Source organism: Cetorhinus maximus, chromosome 2, assembly GCF_964194155.1.
Source record: "Cetorhinus maximus chromosome 2, sCetMax3.hap1.1, whole genome shotgun sequence".
Lineage (NCBI taxonomy): Eukaryota > Metazoa > Chordata > Chondrichthyes > Lamniformes > Cetorhinidae > Cetorhinus > Cetorhinus maximus.
This window is the reverse complement of record NC_135880.1, coordinates 179114862-179136324: the sequence shown is the minus strand read 5'-3', so window position 1 is coordinate 179136324 and position 21463 is coordinate 179114862. Positions and strand designations below refer to the sequence as shown.

General features: G+C 46.8%; 2 protein-coding genes across 5 annotated transcripts in view; both read left to right on the top strand.

Moving 5' to 3' along the window:
• Window positions 1-3888, top strand: part of LOC144668204 (MAM domain-containing protein 2-like) — a 115279-nt gene extending 111391 nt beyond the window's left edge. For all 4 annotated transcript variants that reach the window (XR_013573458.1, XM_078529977.1, XM_078529970.1 and 1 more), the window contains exon 14: window positions 3369-3888. Coding sequence is in view for 3 of the 4 variants with exons in the window: in XM_078529977.1 (XP_078386103.1) it covers window positions 3369-3439 (71 nt within the window). In the remaining variant the exon portion in view is untranslated. The remainder of the gene's footprint in view (window positions 1-3368) is intronic.
• A 9939-nt stretch (window positions 3889-13827) lies between these two features.
• Window positions 13828-21463, top strand: part of smc5 (structural maintenance of chromosomes 5) — a 68997-nt gene continuing 61361 nt past the window's right edge. The window contains exon 1 of the mRNA XM_078529794.1: window positions 13828-14068. Coding sequence (XP_078385920.1) covers window positions 13890-14068 — 179 coding nt within the window. The 5' untranslated portion in view covers window positions 13828-13889. The remainder of the gene's footprint in view (window positions 14069-21463) is intronic.

Here is a 21463-nt window from a genome sequence, read left to right as displayed (position 1 = left end):
AAAAGCTTGGTCAAAGTAGCTGGTTTTAAGGGGCACCTGAAAGGAGGAGAGAGTCGGAGAGGTTTGTGAGGGGGCGGAATTCCAGGGCTTAGGGGCTTGGCAGCCGAAGGTACAGCCACCAATGGTGGAGCAATAAAATTCAGTGATGTGTGAGGCCAGAATTTTATGAGTGCCAAAATCTCGGAGGGTTGTGGGGCTGGAGGAGATTACAGAAATAGGGAGAGGCGAGGCCATGGAGGGATTCGAACACAGGCATGAGAATTTTGAATTTGAGGTGTTGCCGGACCGGGAGGCCAGGCAGGTGATGGGTGAACCAGACTTGGTGCGAGTTAGAATAAGGGACAGCAGAGTTTTGGATGAGGTGAAGTTTAAGGAGGGTAGAAACTGTGAGGCCGGCCAGGAGTACAGGGCATATCCAGAACCCCAGCAACCATAAGGCATTGTGAAACTCTCAGAACAACTTGGCAACATAAATATACCATTAATTTGCTGAGTTTTCAGCACCTTTGCGAATGCATCAAACTGTTAAGTGTGTGGTCGATAATTGTTTGCAATATGTAAAGTGACTAACCAGTGACACCTCTGGCAGGGAGTGTCTCTGAAGCAGTGGACACCTTGACGTTCAAACACTTTTACCGTCTGTGAGGTGAGAACGAATTGTCACACTGCTGGCTTTGATGTGCACTTTTCAGGCACCATTTTCACACGTCACTTCGCTGCTTCACTAACTTAATTTCATGCTGTTAATTCTTTCTAACCATAAATAACAGGGATTAAACTGACACAATGCAAGAGATTGCAATGATGTTGCACCCTTAGTTGTGTTGAACTTGCACCTTGCGTTGTTCACCTTTGTTTTACCTTTAATTAACCTCACCTTTAATGGGTTCACACTTCCCTACTTGGGGGTGGGTGGGGAGGGGTGGGGGGTGCAGGGAACACACACTTAACTAATGCTGCAAACTTTTAAATGTACATTGTCCCCGTCAACTCTTAGATTAAATACGGTACTGACATTGACACTTGCTAATCGTGATCAGAGAGGGGGATTGCATCAATGGCCATTGTACATCCGAAACGGAGACTGGGAGGGAAAGAGGGATTGGACGTGTGGGGAGGTTGGGTACAGATAGGACAAAGACCCATAGCCTGGATCTGCCTCAGGCTACCCCTACACAGGCTTTACCTATCCACCCTCAATGTTCCCTCTCCGTGCACCAGTCCCCAAATTCAGAGGAACAGGAGGAGGCCATTCAGCCCCTCAAGCCTGTTCTGCCATTCGCTGAGATCAGGGTTGATCTGTATCATAATTCCATCTACCCTCCAGCACAGGCATGATGGGCTGAATGGCCTCCTTCTTCACTGTGTCATTCCATAATTCCAATATCCTTATCTGATACATATCAACCTTGTCTTGCCACCAGCTGAGTTTAAGCTCCCTATTCCCATAGATACGAGGATCCCCTGCATCACTCACCAAGCTGACAGTGCTGCTCCCTCACCTCTGAATCGCCCCAGCAAAAATATGTTTTAAGTTCCATCTTAGAAAACTCCAGTTTTGCAATTGTGAGGGGACAAATCTATGAAGGAAAAATATTTCAGAGGCTTGTCACTGAAATCAATATTAAAACCACTTACCCTCAAAATAAAAATCTAATTTTCATCATTTTTACCTCATATGTGGCACCAGGAAAATTCTTGAAAACAATGGAATAAGGACCTGTTTCCCATTATTAACTTAAAAACATGGAAAATTCACAACACAGAATTAGGCCATTTGACCCATCATGTCTGTGCCAGCCAAGAAAATCCAATCTGACCCCACATTCATCTCTCAGTCCGTAACCCTGTGGGTTATGGCACATCCAAGTGCGTATCCAGGTATTTCATAAATGTGTTGAGGGTTTTTTAAATTTATTGTTTCATGGGTTGTTGGCATCACTGGCAAGGCCAACATTTGTAGCCCATCCCTAGTAGTCCTTGAGAAGGTGGTGGTGAGCTGCCTTCTTGAACTGCTGCAGTCCATGTGGTGTAGGTACACCCACAGTGCTGTTAGGGAGGGAGTTCCAGGATTTTGACCCAGCGACAGTGAAGGAACAGTGATATATTTCCAAGTCAGGATGGTGAGTGGTTTGGAGGGGAACTTGCGGGTGGTGGTGTTCCCATGTGTCTGCTGCCCTTGTCCTTCTAGATGGTAGAGGTCGTGGGTTTGGAAGATGCTGCCAAAGGAGCCCTGCTGAGTTGCTGTCACTGTGTACTGGGGGCAGAGGGGGTGAATGTTTAAAGTGGTGGATGGGGTTCCAATCAAGCAGGCTGCTTTGTCTTGGATGGTTTCAAGCTTCTTGAATGTTGTGGGAGCTGCACTCATGCAGGCAAGTGGAGAGTATTCCATCACACTCCTGACTTGCGCCTTGTAGATGGTGGACAGGCTTTTGGGGAGTCAGAAGGTGAGTTACTCGCTGCAGGATTCCCAGCCTCTGACCTGCTCTTGTAGCCACAGTATTTATATGGCTAGTCCAGTTCAGTTTCTGGTCAATGGTAACCCCCCCCAGGACAATAATTCCATTGAATGTCAAGGGGAGAGAGAGTGTTCGATTCTCTCTTGTTGGAGATGGTCATTGCCTGCACCACACTTTCAGGCAGTGAGCTTCAGACCTTCGCCACCATCTGGGTGAAAACATTTCTCCTCAACACCTGACTAATCCTTCTACCAATTGCTTTAAATCTGCGCCCCCTTATTATTGACCTCTCTGCTATTGACCTCTCTGCTAAGGGAAATAGGTCCTTCCCGTTCAATCTAGGCCCCTCAGAATGGTAGACACCTCAATTTAATCTCCCCTCAGCCTCCTTTATTACAAAGACAACAACCCCAGCCTATCCAATCTTTCCTCATTGCTAACATTCTCTAGTCCTGACAACATCCTTGTCAATCTGCTCTGTACCCACTCTAGTGCAAAGAGATTAACTCCCTCATGTTCTCTGCTCTTGATTAATCATTACTTATTGCACGTTGCACTGACACTATGCATTGATTTCAATCTCCTAAATCTTGTGTGACACGGAAGATAAATGCCTTGAAGACAACAGAGCTGGAAATTGGTTATTTGTTGGTTCCAACCATGTAAAAACAACAATTTGTGTTTATTTGGCGCCTGTTGATGCAGTAAAATGTCCCAAGTGTGTTTCACAGGCGAGCTAGCAAACAAAAATTTGGTACTAAGATTTGCACAAGAGGCCAAAAGTTTGGCAAACAGCCCTTGCCATCCTTTGGGTCGAGTAGGTGACAGAGGGACTTCATTTCATGTTTTTTTCCTTAGGTATCTATTTAAGGACAGGAAAATAATCATTTTCGTTGCGTTTTTTTACAGAACTGAGAAAAACATCACCACATGACCCAGAATCTTCAAATCAACCAGATTGGTACAGCTTTTATGCTTGAATTGGGATTCTATCAAGATAGGCTGTGGAGCAACAACACAAGGAAGACTTGCGTTGATGAGGAGCTTGCCTTGGATCTTGTAGAAGTTGTAAATGATTTTTGGCCTTCATCAGAAAGAAGAATTCAATTGATTTGAATGACTCCTTGCTGAATATTAAAACAGATACATGTGTTACTTCTGTTAGTGAAGATGTAGTAGCCACAGGCTCCTTAATGTTTTCTTTAGTAGTTGAAAATACCCAGTATTCGTAAGTGCTGAAGAACTGTAAATATTCAACATTTTGCAAAATGATAGAAGGTGGGATCGTTAGCACTGTTTGAGTTTTTTTTTAAAGGGTATTATGACTGCAATTAGCAATTCCTTTTTGCAACATACCATGAGGTCACATGCCAATTGTGTTCTATATTTATCCAGTTCAAATAAAGATGTGAGAAAACCTTACATACAATTTCTGAATGTCTGACCCTCGGAGATGAATCTGTGAGTCACAAACACTGACAATAACTTGCATTTATGTAGCACCTTCAAGGTTGTAAAACACCCAGAGGCGCTTCACAGGAGCACTATCAAACAAAATTAGACATGGAGCCACCTAAGGAGATACTAGGAGAGGTGGCCAAAGCCAAGGAGGTAGGCTTTTAGGACCTCTTTAAGGAAGGCAGAGACTAGAGAGGTGGAAAGGGAATCTCAGAGCTCAGGGCCCAGGCAGCTGAAGGCACGGCCGCCAATGGTGGAGTGATTAAAATTGGGGTTGTATGTAAGTGTGTCTCTCTCACCTTATTTTGAATGTCAGGTTGTAGTTGGTTGTTAAATCTGCAGGGGTCTATACAAATGGGCAGATGTACCTGCTAGCAAAAGTAACGCAGGGGAACCCTGGGAACAAATTGGCAATTGGCACTGGAGGCTATGTGTGCTACCTAGCTTGACAGCTGTGAAACTCTGCAGCCAGCGCTTGAGGGTAACACACTTCTCTTCTCAGTTTTGCCATGGAGCTAACATGTCTATGGAAGGGGGAGGGGGAGGGGGAGGGGGAGGGGTTGGGGGGGGTGGAGGGTGGGGGGCAGTGAGACGGTGGTACTAAGCAGATGAAGGGAATGGACCTTAATTGTTAAGCTGTTAAAACTGTGATTGAGGGAAAGCAAGCAGATTCCGTCAACTGAGAATGGGAATACCTAAAGGGTAAAAGCCAATTTGTGAACAACTCCCTGGTGTTAGCTAACCAGAGTCTTCTACTAAAATTGTGAGATCAATTGGATTTTGTTAAAAGATTGGGATTAAAATCTACACAGTATTTACGGCACAAAAACAGGCCCCAACAGAGCCACGCTGGTGTTTATACTACACACGAACCTTAACGCGGTAACACATCCCAGGTTTCACAGGAAGGCTATTAGACAATAATTCAACATTGGGCCACATAAGGAGGTTTGGGGGCAGATGACGTGCAGGTTTTAAAGGGCATCTCAATGGAGGAAAGAGAGGTAGAGAGGTTTAGGGAGGGAATTCAGAGCTTAGGACCCGGGCAGCTGAAGGCACGGCTGTCAGGATAGAGGTAGAAGTCAGAGATACAGAGTTAACGTTTCGAGTCTGTTTGACTCTGAAGAAGTCATACGGACTCAAAACATTAACTCTGTCTCCCCACAGGTGCTGCCAGACCTGCTGAGCTTTTCCAGCATTTTCTGTTTTAATAACTGTGACATAACAATCTATCTATTTAACCTTAAAATTGTAGAGCACAGGAGGCCATTTGGCCCATTGTGCCTGTGCTGGCTCTTGGAAAGAGCTATCAAATGCGTTCCCCTCCCCCACTCCCAATCCCATGCTCTTTCCCCATAGTCCTGCAAACACCTACTGTATGATGTAGAATAGGAGTCAAGTTACTGAGAGACAGAGAAAATAACAATCAGCAATTGGGCTCCCATTTTCTACTGTAACTATAGCTGGCATAGACTAAACAATACATACACTCTACTTTTCTGATATTTTACTCATTGTGGTCTCCTTTATATCCTGATATTGCAACAAAATCAATAAAGGTTAAATTCTCAGCAAAAGAGAAAGAACCTGCATTTATATAGCATCTTTCACAACCTCAATGTCCCAAAGCGCTTTACAGCCAATAAAGTAGTTCCTGTAGTGTAGTTGCTGAGGTAATGTAGGAAATGTGGCAGCCAATTTGCACACAGCCAGCTCTCATAAACGGCAATGAAATAAATCTGTTTGGGGCATTGGTCGGGGGATAAATTTTGGACAATAATAACAATAAAATATCTCGAGCTGCTTTTACAAGAGTGATTGTCAAACAAAGTTAAACACCAAGACACATAAGGAGAGATTAGGACAGGTCACCAAAAGCTCGGTCAAAAAGATAGGCCGTAAGGAGCATCGCAAAGAAAGAGAGGTAGGGAGACAGGAGATTTAATTGGGGGATGGTCAAGAGGCCAGAGTTTGGAGGAGTGCAGGTAATTTGGAGGATTGAAGGCTGGCAGAGTTTACAGAGATAGGGAGGAAGGGGGGAGGGAAAATTGGGCACGATGGAATTTGAAAACATGGGTAAGAACCATGGGTAAGTTGCTCAATCTCAAGGTTAACCATGAGGAAAGATTGGATAGGCTAGGATTGTTCTCTTTGGAACAGAGGAAGCTGAGGGAGATTTAATTGAGGGGTATAAAGTCCTGAGGGGCCCAGATAGAGTGGATAGGAAGGAGATATTTCCCTTAGCACAGAGGTCAATAACCAGGGGGCCATGGATTTAAAGTAACTGGTGGAAAGATTAGAAGGGAGTTGAGGATTTTTTTCACTCAGAGGATGGTGTGGGTTTGGAACTCATCACCTGAAAGGAGTGGTAGAAGCAGAAACTTTCATCGCATTTAAGAATCACTTGGATATGCACTCGAGGTGCCCATAGCCTACAAGGCTGGAAGGTGGGATTGGAGTTTTTTTTATTATTCATTCATGGGATATGGGCATCACTGCCTCAGCCAGCATTTATTCCCTAAATGAGAGTCAACCACGTTGCTATGGGTCTGGAGTCACATAGGCCAGGCTGGGTAAGGATGGCAGATTTCCTTCCCCAAAGGACATCAGTGAACCAGAAAGGTTTTTATGACAATCGGCAATGGTTTCATGGTCATCATCAGATTTTCACAGAATCACGTTGCAGAAGAGACCCTTCGGCCCATCGAGTCTGCCCGGACACGTGAGAAACACCTGACCTACCTATCTAATCCCATTTACCAGCACTTGGCCCATAGCCTTGAATGTTATGACGTGCCAAGTGCTCATCCAGGTACTTTTTAAAGGATGTGAGGCAACCCGCCTCCACCACCCTCCCAGGCAGTGCATTCCAGACCATCACCACCATCTGGGTAAAAATGTTTTTCCTCACATTGCCCCTACACATCCTGCCCCTCACCTTGAACTTTTCTTGTGACTGACCCTTCAACTAAGGGGAACAGCTGCTCCCTATCCACCCTGTCCATGCCCCTCATAACCTTGTACACCTCGATCAGGTTGCCCCTCAGTCTTCTCTGCTCCAACGAAAACAACCCAAGTCTATCCAATCTCTCTTCATAACTTAAATGTTTCATCCCAGGCAACATCCTGGTGAATCTCCTCTGCAACCCCTCCAATGCAATCACATCCTTCCTATAATGTGGCGACCAGAACTGCACACAGTACTCCAGCTGTGGCCTCACCAAGGTTCTATACAACTCCAACATGACCTCCCTACTTTTGTAATCTATGCCTCGATTGATAAAGGTAAGTGTCCCATATGCCTTTTTCACCACCCCACTAACATGCCCCTCTGCCTTCAGAGATCTATGGACACACACACCAAGGTCCCTTTGTTCCTCAGAACTTCCTAGTGTCATGCCGTTCATTGAATATTTCCTTGTCAAATTACTCCTTCCAAAGTGTATCAGCTCACACTTTTCAGGGTTAAATTCCATCTGCCACTTATCTGCCCATTTGACCATCCCGTCTATATCTTCCTGTAGCCCAAGACACTCAACCTCACTGTTAACCACCCGGCCAATCTTTGTGTCATCTGCAAATTTACCAATCCTACCCCCCACATAGTCATCTATATCGTTTATATAAATGACAAATAATAGGGGACCCAGCACAAATCCTTGTGGTACGCCTCTGGACGCAGGCTTCCAGTCACTAAAGCATCCTTCTGTCATCACCCTCTGCCTCCTACAACTAAGCCAATTTTGAATCCACCTTATCAGATTACCCTGTATCCCATGTGCATTTGCCTTCTTTATAAGTCTCCCATGTAGGAGCTTGTCAAAGGCTTTGCTGAAATCCATATAAACTACATCAGCTGCACTACCCTCATCTACACACCTGGTCACCTCCTCAAAAAATTCAATCAAATTTGTTAGGCATGACCTCCCTCTGACAAAGCCATGCTGACTATCCCTGATCAAACCTTGCCTCTCCGAGTGGAGATAGATACTCTCCTTCAGAAATTTCTCCAGTAGTTTCCCTACCACTGACGTGAGACTCACTGGCCTGTAGTTCCTTGGCTTATCTCTACAACCCTTCTTAAATAGCGGTACCACATTAGCTGTTCTCCAGTCCTCTGGCACCTCGCCCGTGGCCAGAGAGGAATTAAAAATTTGGGTCAGAGCCCCTGCGATCTCCTCCCTTGCCTCCCTCAGCAGTCTGGGACACAAATCATCTGGACCTGGAGATTTGTCCACTTTTAGGCCTGCCAACACCTCCAATACCTTGTCACTCCCTATATCAATTTGCTTAAGAACCTCGCAGTTTCTCTCCCCGAGTTCGATACCTTCATCCTCATTTTAATTCCAGATTTTTATTGAAATAAAATTTCATCATCTGCCAATGTGGGATTCAAACCCAGGTCCCCACAGCATTACCCTGGGTCTGTGGAATACTAGCCCAGTGACAATACCGCTATGCCACCACCTCCCCTCAAATTTGATTGGATAGCTGTTTTTTGGCTGGCACAGGCACGATGGGTCAAATGGCCTCCTTCTGTGCCATAACTTTCTAGGATTCTTGAGATGATGTAAAATGGTTGCAGCACAATGGCAGAGAGGAAGCATGGGAAAGCTGGAAAAGTTCTAGAATGGTCCAGTGACCCGTGACCCGTGACAAGAAATGGGCAGATGAGACCATGGGCGGAGTTGTCTCAGATTTGCACTAAGTGCAGTAGCGGGCGGGAAAAAGGATGTTATATCTGCCGACCTCAATGGCAGCTTCTCACGTCGTATCATCCCGATCCCGCCTCATTAATCATGCATTCCCAGGAAATACGCCACTTCCATGATGGGCGGGCTCTCATTTGCCTGCCACACCATCACCTCGCCGCTTCATCACACTAGGCACCATGTTTAGTGTGCAGTCAAGCGCACACCTCTCAGTGCTTCCAGCCCAGGACTGCTGCAAAGACATGGCCCCGAATGGCAAGAAGACTGCAGCTTCCCAGTTTAATGACGGGTCCCTTGGGTGCCATTTGAATGCCATGGAGGCCCGTTCTGATGTCCTCTACCCCTGCTCTGGGCGCAGGAGGGACAGCAACGTCACCAATCCGGCTTGGGAGGCAATGGCAGCGGTGGTCAGCGCCAACACTCTGCAAAAGAGGACAGCCACCCAGTGCCGAGAAAGGATAAATGATCTCTTCCGTTCCACAGGGTAAGTTACTCTTCTCATCACTCTTAACTCACACACTCACAAACCCATCACTTATCCACAGGGATCTCACTCACTGCCAGTTGAAGGGACATCACCATTCACTCTCTCACGCACACCTTCTATCATCCTCAACCTGTCCATGGGACCACTCACTGCCCACACATGCCAGGCATCTTATTATCTGGCCTGGCAGGCATCCTGCTTATACTCTCTCCATCTCTGTTCATGCAGGACAAGCTCGCACACAACAAGAGGGAGAGATCACAGACTGGTGGAGGAATTCCTGAAATCAAGGTCCACACAGACTTTGAAAACAGAGCCATTCAGCTGGCCGGCGATGACCGGGACTGGTCCTGTGCTGACAGGGAGGTCGGCGCTGCTCTACCAAGTGAGAATCCAGCAGTGGAACCTCCATCAGACAACCATGCTGTGAGTGATGTGTCCTGTTTCACAGGCCACTGCCATACACTAATTATCTCCCCTTGCTTTCACAGGCACATCTGGGAAATCGCCGACAGAGTCCATGACCCAGGGCCTCCAATCAAGCCCCGAAGAAACCTCTGAAGAGAAATCTGAAGGCACCCTCCCTGAAGTCCCATCACAGCGCTCACCCACACCCTCCAACAACTCAGAGACACACACCTCAGTGGGACCTAGCTTTAGAGTAGCCTCGGAATCACAATGTGGTGAGCACAGTGCACTGTCTGATCCACAGCAGGTGGAGGCAGGGACTTCCCAGGTCCCTGGCACTCGGAGGACTGTGGGAGGCCAGAAATCTGCTGCGTCTGAGTCAGATGATGAGCTTCTGGACTTGGTCATGTCACAGCTGCTGGAACTGCAAAGGCAAGCTCAGGAACATCAGGAAGGGATGCCCACCGCACTCTTCAGATTGCAAGGCACGATGGAGGAGTCTGTCCGCCTTCAGGCTGAGGTGCTAGCGCCGGAAAGCAACGCACCGAGGTCAACACTGGTAGGATGGCAGCCGCCATGGAGACCTTGGTCCAGGACATCGCTCCTGCACTGCTGCACGGGCTCAATTCATCGCTGACACCATAGTCGGCCCCCAACAGTGTCAACGCGAGAGGGTTGTGGGCAGCTCAATCTCACTCCAGCTTCTCCTTCTCCTGAAGGAGTCAGACAGGGGCCCTCAGGCACCCAAAGTGGGGAGGATCAGTAGATGCATACTCCGGGGCCATCCACTCAGGTAACTCTGAGAGTGTCCGACCCATCCAAATTCCCTCTTCCTGTGACCCCAGCAGCTCCAGCTCCACAGGCTGAGGAGGATGCCACTGCCACACAGCAGCTCCCCGAAAGCAGGCCAGGGCCCTTCAGGTCTCACCCCTCCAGAGGACACCCACCAAGGTCATCATAGCAGTCACCAGGCTGCCTCCATCTCAGCTGTGGAAGTCCGGGGAGCACCAAGACTTAGCGGTAGGGTTAGGAAGATTAAGAAGATACAGTTGCACAGCCTGGGCACGGGTGTTAATCACTTGTACACACTGTTCACTATTGTAAATAAACTCCCAAAAATGTCTCCATGCCTAAGGCTCCTTGTTATGATGAGCAGTGTTCATGTCTCTCAGATGTGAAACCTTGGTTCTTGCACAAGATGAAGGCAGGTGTCTCAGTCCAGGGCCTCTTCCCTGTGCAGTGTGTAACCTTCAGAGCAAAGTGATTGTCTGGCTTCACACTCACTGGACACATTACTGATGCCTGCATCTCGATGGTGCTTGTTATTACTGCCAGAATGTTGTGGGCAGGTGTCACAGAGTTCCATCACTCTCTCTGTGCTCTCAGCACCTTTGAGTTGGGACTGGCCCCCATCTCTCCAGCAACTGTGACCGGTGACGCTGTGTTCCTGAAGGGGTCAGGTGCTGAAGGCTGACAAAGGATCAGGTGCTTTTAAAGTTTCACGGCTGTGTCTCCATGATATGACCCTGATCACAGAGCACAAGTGAACTGCCCTCAGCCAGACAGGAGTCAGACATTCACAGAGGCTATGTGAGGATCTACAGTGTCTCCTCACTGCATGTTGTCATCATCCTCCACAAATCTAGTGGCTATGAGGGCCTCCTGAGCACACCTGCCTCGGCTGGCCAGTGCGAGGGCCTCATCTCCTTCATCACCACCTTCAAGGGCCTCCCCTCCCTCATTCCCATCGACGCCCTCCTCATCAGAAGAGATCTCCAGCTCCTGCATCTCCTCCTCAGCCAGCTCCTCTCCCTGTTGCAGCGCCAGGTTGTAAAGGTCACAGCAGACATCGACGATGCGTGACACCCTCTGCGGACTGTATTGCAGGGCTCCACCAGACCGGTCCAGGCACCGGGACCTCATCTTCAGCATCCCAATGGTCTGCTCCACCAAGTTGCGAGCTGCAGCATGAGCCTCGTTATACCTTCGCTCTGCTGCAGTCTGAGGCCGCCGCATGGGTGTCATCAGCCACATCCACGGCGGGTAGCCCTTGTCCCTGAGGACCCAACCCTGCAGCCTCTGTGGAACCTGGAAGGATCTGTGACCAACTGAGAATGTAGGAGTCATGGACCCTCTCTGGAAACCCTGCGCACACCTGTAGGATACATTTGTGGCGGTTGTACACCAGCTGCACATTCAGCGAGTGGAAGCCCTTGTGGTTGACATAGTTGACTGCTTGTTGTCATGGAGATCTGAACACCATGTGAGTGCAATCAATGACACCCTGAACCTGTGGAAAACCTGAGATCTGTGCAAATCCCAGTGCTCTTGCTTCCTGGCTTTCCTGACCCTGGTCGAAATGCACAAAGTTGAGTGTCCTTGCGAAGGTGGCATCTGTGACCTCATAGGTGCATTTGTACAACGTGCCCATGCGTCCAACTGTTCTACAGTCCACTAAAATGCTCATTAATTTGCCATCTGTGCCCAAGGGGTGAAAAGCTCTGCAGCACTTGGTAGAACTTGCATGCCTCTGCATTGCTTGAGTGGGTAGATAAGCTAGAGGCCCGGCTACACATATATCAATGTGGCTGCGCCTGAACTGTCTCAGCTGCAGAGGAATGGTCACTTTATACAATGTGTCCCTAATGAATGGCTGCTTCCTTCCCCCCTCACCCACAGGTGCTTGTGCACTACCATCAACTGCAGTACAGTCCTTGCCCTCAACCCCGCTCAAGTTGCCTCAACCACAGGGCAGCCCTTGCCCTGGCACCGCACTGTCAGCCAGTTGGGGAAAAGCGACTTGTCTGTACCCTCGCCTGAATACAGCAGGCGACCCTCGCCAGCACTGTCCAACGTTACTGTGCACTCACCTCCGAGTTCCCCTCTAAGTGCAGCCTGCCAGGTGCATGCCTTACTATATGCTATTACAGGCCAACGTGCTTGAATGATCGAGTCTGGGAGAGATGAATCCAGCGAGCTGGGCTTATTATGATATGCAGATGTATTACAATGAGGGTCCTGACATCTGATGGTGAGAAAGGCCATTGAGGGGCTGAGTGGGCGATTGCAAACTGGTTTTGCTACGTCATGAAAACAATTTTTGGCCTTCCCGCCATATTGTCTGCTCACGCCACCGAACAAGCCCACCGCCAATGGGCATGGAAAATTCTGCCCTAGGGGTACAGACTGTACCCCAGTAGTTGTGGATATTTAGCATTGGTACCTTCCTGTTCAACAACCTAAAGAATGTTTGGGATACAACACAGGAGAGAAGAAACATTGATGCAGCATATGGAGTACTTACTGGCTTTTATATTCAGAAGCAGAGAAATTATGTTAAACTTGTATGGAATGTTGTTTAGATCAGACTTGGGGTACAGTGTGCAGTTCTGATTTCCACATAGGGTGCAGGAGCAAGGAGGTTATGTTGAGTTTGTATAAGACACTAGTTCGGCCTCAGCTGGTGTATTGTGTCCAGTTCTGGACACCACACTTTAGGAAAGATGTGAAGGCATTTGAGAGAGTGCAGAAAAGATTCACGAGAATGAGTCCAGGGATGAGGAACTGCAATTATAAAGATAAGATTGGGGAAGATTGGATACGGACTCGAAGCGTTAACCCTGTTTCTCTCTTCATGGATGCTGCCAGACCTGCCGAGTTTTTCCAGCATTTTCTGTTTTTATTGGAGAAGTTGGGATTGTTTTCCTTGGGGGAGAGAAGGTTGAGAGGAGATTTGATAGAGGTATTCAAAATCACGAGGGGGTCCGGGCAGAGTAGTTGGGGAGAAACAGTTCACACTGGTGAAAGGATTGAGAACGAGAGGGCGCAGATTGAAGACAATTGGTAAGAGAAGCAATGGCGGCTTGAGGAAAGGATTTTTCACGCAGTGAGTCACAGAATCATGGAATTATACAACACAGCAACAGGCCCTTCGGCCCATCGTGTCCGTGCCGACCTATCTATTCTAAACCCATTTTCCAGCACTTGGCCCGGAGCCCTGTTTGGGGTCTGTCATGCACTGCCTGAGAGTGTGGTAGAGGCAGGTTCAGTTGAGACTTTCAAAGGGGAATTAGACAATTATCTTGTAGTTCAGAGAAGGTGCCCCTGGCTGATACCTGGGATGGGGGCGGGGTTATCTTCTGGAGGCGGAGCCAGGGAGGGGGTGGGACTGGGGATGGGGCTGGGCTAGGGGGGGGGGGGGGGTGGGGCTGTGCCGGAGGGGGGCGGGGCTTCTACGGAAAGGGGGAGGCGGGGCGATGCGGAGCTGAGAGCGCGGCTCACGCTGATTGGATGAGGCAGCGTCAGTGCCGACGTGATGACGCAATCCTCACGTTTGCGCGGGAAAGGAGCTTGGCAACCGTCAAGATGGCGGCGGCGCTGAAGCGCAAATTGTCCGGGCAGCGGGAAGCGAGCGGCAAGAGAGGAGTAAGCGGCCGGCTGGCCTCGCAGGAGGCGGTCGGTGAAGGGGGAGGAGGAGGAGGGGAGAGGTCCGGCAACCGGTTCGTGGAAGGATCGATCGTCAGGATCAAGATGGCTAATTTCCTGTGAGTGAAGCGGTGGTGGTGGGGCCGGCGGCGGCGAGGGAAAGGCCGAGGCCTCGGGGCCCAGCCGCTGACTTGAGTTTACCTGATTGGGATCGGGGTCTGTCCGAGCGGGCCCCCGCCGGGCCCCAGTCCCCCGGTGTCAGTGGACAAGCCGCCGGTTGTTGATCTGATCCCAGCCCCGCGGAGACCCTTTAACCGAGGGCAACCTCCCGGGTTCGCAGCGCAGCCAGAGATTCACTGGCCGGGGGTGGGGGTCGGTGGGGGGGTGGTCAGTGTAACCCCCGGGGTTACAGAGTACGGAGAGTCTCACCTGCTCCAGCAGAGGTTTAAATAACAATGCATATATCTGTAAGAGGCAGACTGCAGCTGCTGCTGTTCACTGGCACTGGAGGGTTTAAATATTGTTAAGATTGAGAGAGGGATTACACACAGTCTACAACACAGAAACAGCCCCTTCGGCCCACCTGAAACAGGTCTGACAGCATCTGTGGAGAGAAAGACAGAGTTAACGTTTCGAGTCCGTATGACTCTTCTTCAGAGCTGCTGAGCTTTTCCAGCAATTTCTGTTTTTGTTTCAGATTTCCAGCATCTTGCTTTTACTTTCGGCCCATCTGCTCTATGCTGGTGCTTATGCTCCACACAAACTTCCCCCCCACCCCCCTCTTCATCTCACCCTGTGCACAAAACCTATTCCTCGCTCCCTCATGTGTCTATCCAGCTTCCTCTTAAACGTATGTCTCCCTGAGTGTGTGTGTGTGTGATGATTGTGAAAGGGACATCACTCTCATATTCTTGCTGCATGCTAACTGTACGTGTCTTTAAAGGAACGTTTTAATAAAAGCCTGCAGCTGAAGTTCACCTTTTAACCAGGAGCCATTACTGAGCTAGGTTGAAAAGACAATCAGAGCCCTATGCAATACCTGGCTCAGCTATCAGATTACCCAGCCACAAAGTTCGCCAGATGGTTCACTTTAGAGTCGCATTCATCCCACAGGGACTGCTTTTACTGACTTCTCTGCTCAACACGTCCCACCCAAATCATGGGAAATTTAGACAATGATCGGCGCAGGTTTCAGCTTCCCTTAGGCAAATCGAAGCTAAATCTGTGGAGGCAGCATCCTTTGTTCTAATACCAAATCTAAGTACTGTGAGTGCTGGAAATAGTAGGTTAGACAAAGGAGAGCCAATGGATGTTATCTACTTGGACTTCCAGAAGGCCTTTGACAAGGTGCCACACAGGAGGCTGCTCAGTAAGATAAGAGCCCATGGTGTTAGAGGCAAGGTACTAGCATGGATAGAAGATTGGCTGTCTGGCAGGAGGCAGAGAGTGGGGATAAGGGGTTCTTCTCAGGATGGCGGCTGGTGACTAGTGGAGTTCCGCAGGGGTCAGTGTTGGGACCACAACTTTTCACTTTATACATTAATGATCTAGATGAAGGGACTGAGGGCATTCTGGCTAAGTTTGCAGATGATACAAAGATAGGTGGAGGGACAGGTAGTATTGAGGAGGTGGGGAGGCTGCAGAAGGATTTGGACAGGTTAGGAGAATGGGCAAAGAAGTGGCAGGTGGAATACAACATGGGGAAATGTGAGGTCATGCACTTTGGTAGGAAGAATAGAGGCATAGACTATTTTCTAAATGGGGAGAGAATTCAGAAATTTGGAGTGCAAAGGGACTTGGGAGTCCTAGTCCAGATTCTCTTAAGGTTAACTTGCAGGTTGAGTCGGTAGTTAGGAAGGCAAATGCAATGTTGGCATTTATTTCGAGAGGACTAGAATATAAAAGCAGGGATGTGCTGCTGAGGCTTTATAAGGCTCTGGTCAGACCACATTTAGAATATTGTGAGCAATTTTGGGCCCCGTACCTCAGGAAGAATGTTCTGACCCTGGAGAGGGTCCAGAGGAGGTTCACGAGAACGATCCCAGGAATGAAAGGCTTAACGTATGAGGAAGGATTGACGACTCTGGGTCTATACTCGATGGAGTTTAGAAGGATGAGGGGGGGATCTGATTGAAACTTACAGAATACTGAAAGGCCTGGATAGAGTGGATGTGGGAAGATGTTTCCATTAGTAGGAGAGACTAGGACCCGAGGGCACAGCCTCAGAGTAAAGGGAAGACCTTTTAGAACAGAGATGAGGAGAAACTTCTTTAGCCAGAGAGTGGTGAATCTATGGAATTCATTGACACAGAAGGCTGTGGAGGCCAGGTCATTGAGTGTATTTAAGACCGAGATAGATAGGTTCTTGATTGGTAAGAGGGTCAAAGGTTATGAGGCGAAGGCGAGAGAATGGGGTTGAGAAACTTATCAGCCATGATTGAATGGCAGAGCAGACTCGATGGGCCAAATGGCCTAATTTCTGCTCCTATGTCTTATGGAAATCTGTAATAAATGCAGAAAACACTCAGCAGATCAGGGGACATCCATGGGGAGAGAAAGGCAAAGTTAACATTTTGACTCAACGTTTCATAATTGGTAAAAAAAGAGTTAGAACAGGTTTTAAGCAAGTTCGGAGGCAGGGAACGGGGGAGGGTAGGAAAGAACAAAGAAGGTCTGTGTTAAGGTGAAAGACAGGTGAGATTTAATGACAAAAGGGGTGATGATGTGAGATAAAAGGAGATGATAATGGGACAAGTAAAGAAACAAAAGATAGGACTGGAGGAGGTGTGCATAACAAAAGCAGAGCCATTATCTGCAGCTGCCATCCAAGAAAATGGGAGCAGTGATTGAGCTGAAATTGTTAAATTTGAATGTTGAATCCAAAAGGCTGTAAAATACCTAAATTGAAAGGGAGATACTTTTTGTGAACTTCAGTAGAACAGCAGAGGTCGTGTTGGAGGTCAGGCAGACAACTAAAATGAATCAAAAACAAAAATTGCCGGAAAATCTCAGCAGGTCTGAAAGCATCTGTGGAGAGGAAGACAGAGTTAATGTTTTGAGCCCGTATGACTCTTCGTCAGAACTAAAGAGGAATGCCAGAATTTCCTCTTTAGTTCTGATGAAGAGCCACACGGACTCAAAATGTTAACTCTCTTCCTCTCCACAGATGCTGTTAGACCTGCTGAGTTTTTCCAGCAATTTTTGTTTTTGTTTCAGATTTCCAGCATCCGCAGTATTTTGCTTTTATCTTAGCAACTAAAATGAATGGCAACCAGAAGCTCAGTGTCAGAGTTGCAGACTGAACAGGAGTGTTCCACAAAGTGACTGTCAATCAGCTTTTGGTTTCCCCAATCATGACCAGTGAATACAACATGCCATATTATTTGAAGGCCTATGGGGAAAAGGCAGGGGAGTGGCACTAATTGCTTGCGCAAAGAGCATGGACGCAGTAGGCTGAATAGCCTGTCCTGTAACCATTCTATGATACTAAATTGAAAGAAGTACAAGTAAATCACTGTTTCACTTGAAAGTGTTTAGAGCCCTGGATGGTGTTGAGGTAAAAGGGCAGGTGTTGCATGAGAAGGTGCTGTGGGCCGTGGAGGGGTTGTTGAGAGTAATCAAAGAGTGGATCAGGATGTTGTGGAGTAAACAGAATGCTCCTACATTCTAATTTTGAATTCTTCCTAGGTTCTGAGTTTTCTTCTGTCTGACTGAATACTGAAACCTGAAGTGAAAACAAAAGTGAAGGAAATGCACGACAGGTTTAACAAAATCTTAGAGAAAAACAAAACTGGATAATGTTTCAGGTTGAGCATCTTCCTCGGGCCTGTTATGTGGAAGAGTCTAGCTCAAACATTATCCTGTCTTTCAAAAGGTGATAGATCTGCTGCCCGTTTCCTGCATTCCCTGTCTTTCCACTGTAATCATTTACGCTTTAAAGTGGATTTTTGTTGCAAATAGTTTTATTTTTATAAACATGGCATCAGCTTGGTTTATCTGTACCGTGTGGTATGAATGACAGCTCACTTTTGTCTTTTGCGATGCCCTTGCTGTATGTTTCTGTGAGTGAATGTAGAGCAGCTTGCATAGAGAAGCCCAGTATAAAAAGAATAGAGGAGAAATATGGTTTAGAATATTGTTTAAACCTGTCCGTAGAATTACATAGCTTGTATAGCACAGGAACTGGCTATTTGACCCCAGTGGTCTGTACTCCACACATGAGCCTTCCTTGCAACCCCAGCAGCAAATCCTTCAATTCCTCACTCCCTTGTTGATCTAACTTTGCCTTTAAGTACATCGATACTCAGTTATTCCTTGTGGTTCCAAGTTCCACCCTCTTACATAATAGTAGTTAATAAATTAGGAAAGATAATAAACTAAATGAATCATCAAATGAGGCCAAGAAGAGTCACATGGATTCAAAACGTTAACTCTGTTTCTCTCTCCACAGATGCTGCCAGACCTGAGTCTTTCCAGCATTTTTTTGTTTTTATATCAAATATGGGTTCAGCTCAGAAATAAAAAAGGGGCAGCCACATTGCTAGGAGTGCACTATAGACCCCCAAATAGTGAGAGGGAGATAGAAGAGCAAATATGTCAGCACATTTCTGAGTGCAGAAACAATAGGGCAGTAACAGTTGTGGATTTCAACTACCTTAATATAAACTGGGATGCGAACAGTGCGAAAGACACAGAGGACACAAAATTCTTGAATTGCATTCAAGAGAATGAGCCAGCATGTAACAAGGCCAACGAGAAGGGGTGTAATTTGAGATTTAGCCTTAGGAATGAAGCAGGGCAATTGGATGAAGGAGCAGTAGGGGGCCATTTTGGAGATAGTGACCATAATATAGTTAGATTTAACATAATTATGGAAAAGGACAAAAATAGAACAGTAGTAAAAGTTCTAAATTGGGGGAAGACAAATTTTACAAAGCTGAGAAGTGATTTGGTGAAAGTGGACTGGATACAGTTACTTGAAAGGAAATCAGTGGGAGGCATTCAAAAATTAGATTCTACGGGCACAGTGTAGACATGTCCCCACAAAGACAAAGCGTGGCACTGCCAAATCTAGAGCCCCCTGGTTTTCCAGAAGCATACAGAGTAAGATAAAGCAGAAAAAGAAAGCTTATGACAGTCAAAAAAAGCTTAATACTGTAGAAATTCTAGGGGAGTATAGAAATACAGGGCTGAAGTAAAAAAAGAAATTAGGAAAGCAAAGAGTGGATATGAAAAAATATTGGCAGGTAAAATCAAGCAAAACCCAAAGGATTTATTAAGAGCAACTAAGAGATGTACAGGGTAACTTGTGTGTGGATGCAGAATATGTGGGCAGGGTTCTTAATGAGTACTTTATCTCTATCTTCACTTAGGAGATGGATGATGCAGACATTCCAGTTAAAGAGAAGGATTGTGAATGTATTAAATACAATAAGCATAGTGAGAGAGGAAGTACTGGAGGGATTGCATCCTTAAAGGTGGATAAGTCACCAGGGCCGGATATCCCAGGCTGTTAAAGGAAGCCAGGGAGGAAATAACAAATGCTCTGAAGATCATTTTATAATCCTTACTAGATACAGGTGAGGTACCAGAGGATTAGAGGCCTGCTAATGTTGTACCATGATTTAAAAAGGGTGTGAGGGATAGGCCAGAAAATTATAGACTGGTCAGTCTGACTTCAGTAGTGGACAAATTATTAGAATCAATTCTGAGAGACAGGATAAATTGTCACTTAGAAAGGAACAGATTAATCAGGGATAGTCAGCATAGTTTTGTTAGGGGAAGGCCATGTCTTACTAATTTAATCACATTTTTTGAGGAAGCAACAATGAGGATTGATGAGGGTAGTACAGTGGATGTTGTCTACATGAACTTTAGTAAGGCATTTGACAAGGTCCCACATGGCAGACCGGCCAGAAAAGTAAAAGCCCATGGGATGCAGGGGAATGTGGAGAGTTAGATCCAAAATAGACTCAGTGACAGGATACGAAGGGTAATGGATGTTTTTGCGAATGGAGATCAGTTTCCAGCAGCATTCCACAGGGCTCAGTGTTGGGGCCCTTGCTGTTTGTTGTATATATTAATGATTTGGACTTAAAATGTGGGAGGCATGATTGGGAAATTTGCAGGTGACACAAAAATTGGTCTTGCAGTTGAAAGTAAAGAGGATAGCTGTCGACTCCAGAATGATGTCAATGGTTTGGTTGAGTAGATGGAAAAGTGGCAAATGGAATTCAATCCAGAGAAGTGAGAGATAATGCATTTGGGGAGGGCAAACAAAGTAAGGGAATACTCAGAAACGGGAAGATATTGAGAGGGGTAGAGGAAGTGAGAGATCTTGGAGTGCATGTCCACAGGCCCTTGAAGGTGGCAGGACAGGTGGACAAGGTGGTAAAGAAAGCATATGGAACGCTTTCTTTTATGGGGCGAGGTATTGAATATAAAAGCAGGGATGTAATGCTGGAACTGTATAAAACGTTGGTTAGGCCACAGCTGGAATTTTGTGTACAGTCCTGGTTGCCACATTGGAGGAAGGACATAAATGCTCTGGGGACAGTACAGAGGAGATTTACAAAGATGTTGCAGGGCTTGAAAATTGCAGCTATGAGAAAAGATTGAATAGGTTAGGTTGTTTTCCTTAGAACAGAGGAGGCTATTATATCCTAATTGAGGTGTACGAGATTATGAGGGGCCTGGATAGAAGGGACAGGAAAGACTTGTTTCCCCTACTGGGGGGCCAATTGCCAGAGGGCATAGATTTAAGGTGATCGGTAGGAGGATTAGAGGGGACATGAGGAAAAATGTTTTCACCCAGGGGGTGGTGGGTGTCTAGAATTCACTGCCTGGTTTGGTGGTGAGGGCAGAAACCATCAACTCTTTTAAAAGGTACCTGGATCTGCACCTGAAGAGCTGTAACCTACAAGAGTATGGACCAGGTGCTGGAAGGTGGGATGAGAATGAGCGGCTAGTTTATTTTTACTTTTTCAGCTGGTGCACTCCCGATGGGCTGAAAGGCCTCTTCCTGTGCCGTAACTTTCCTGTGGTTCTAAAAGAATTTTAGGCCAAAGAAAATCTAATAGAACATAAGTTGTTTTTGTTTTATTTGATCTTTCCCTCTAGTATACCAGAAAATCCAATTATTTGCTCTCTGAATTATGTTGTGTGTGTGAGCAGATGAAGTTAAAGGGTGTGTGTGTGTGTGTGTTTCTTGTCTGATATTTTTGCCTGATTATGCACGCCCTTATGATGAACCATGGGATATTTTTCTGTGTTAAAGGTGCCAAATAAATGCATGCTCTTTTATGAAACCTGGTATTATATCAGGATGAGAAAAGAGGTCCACCTTGATCATCTACCCTCCCGAAAGAGGCTTGATATATTGCTGCCGAATTACGGCAATCAATCTATCTTAACCAGTCCACAGCAGACACAGGCAGGAAGCGAAGTAAACCTTCAGCGGTGGAAAACTGGGAATCATAGATCCAAAGCCCTCTATTCCTCCTGAGCATGTTGCA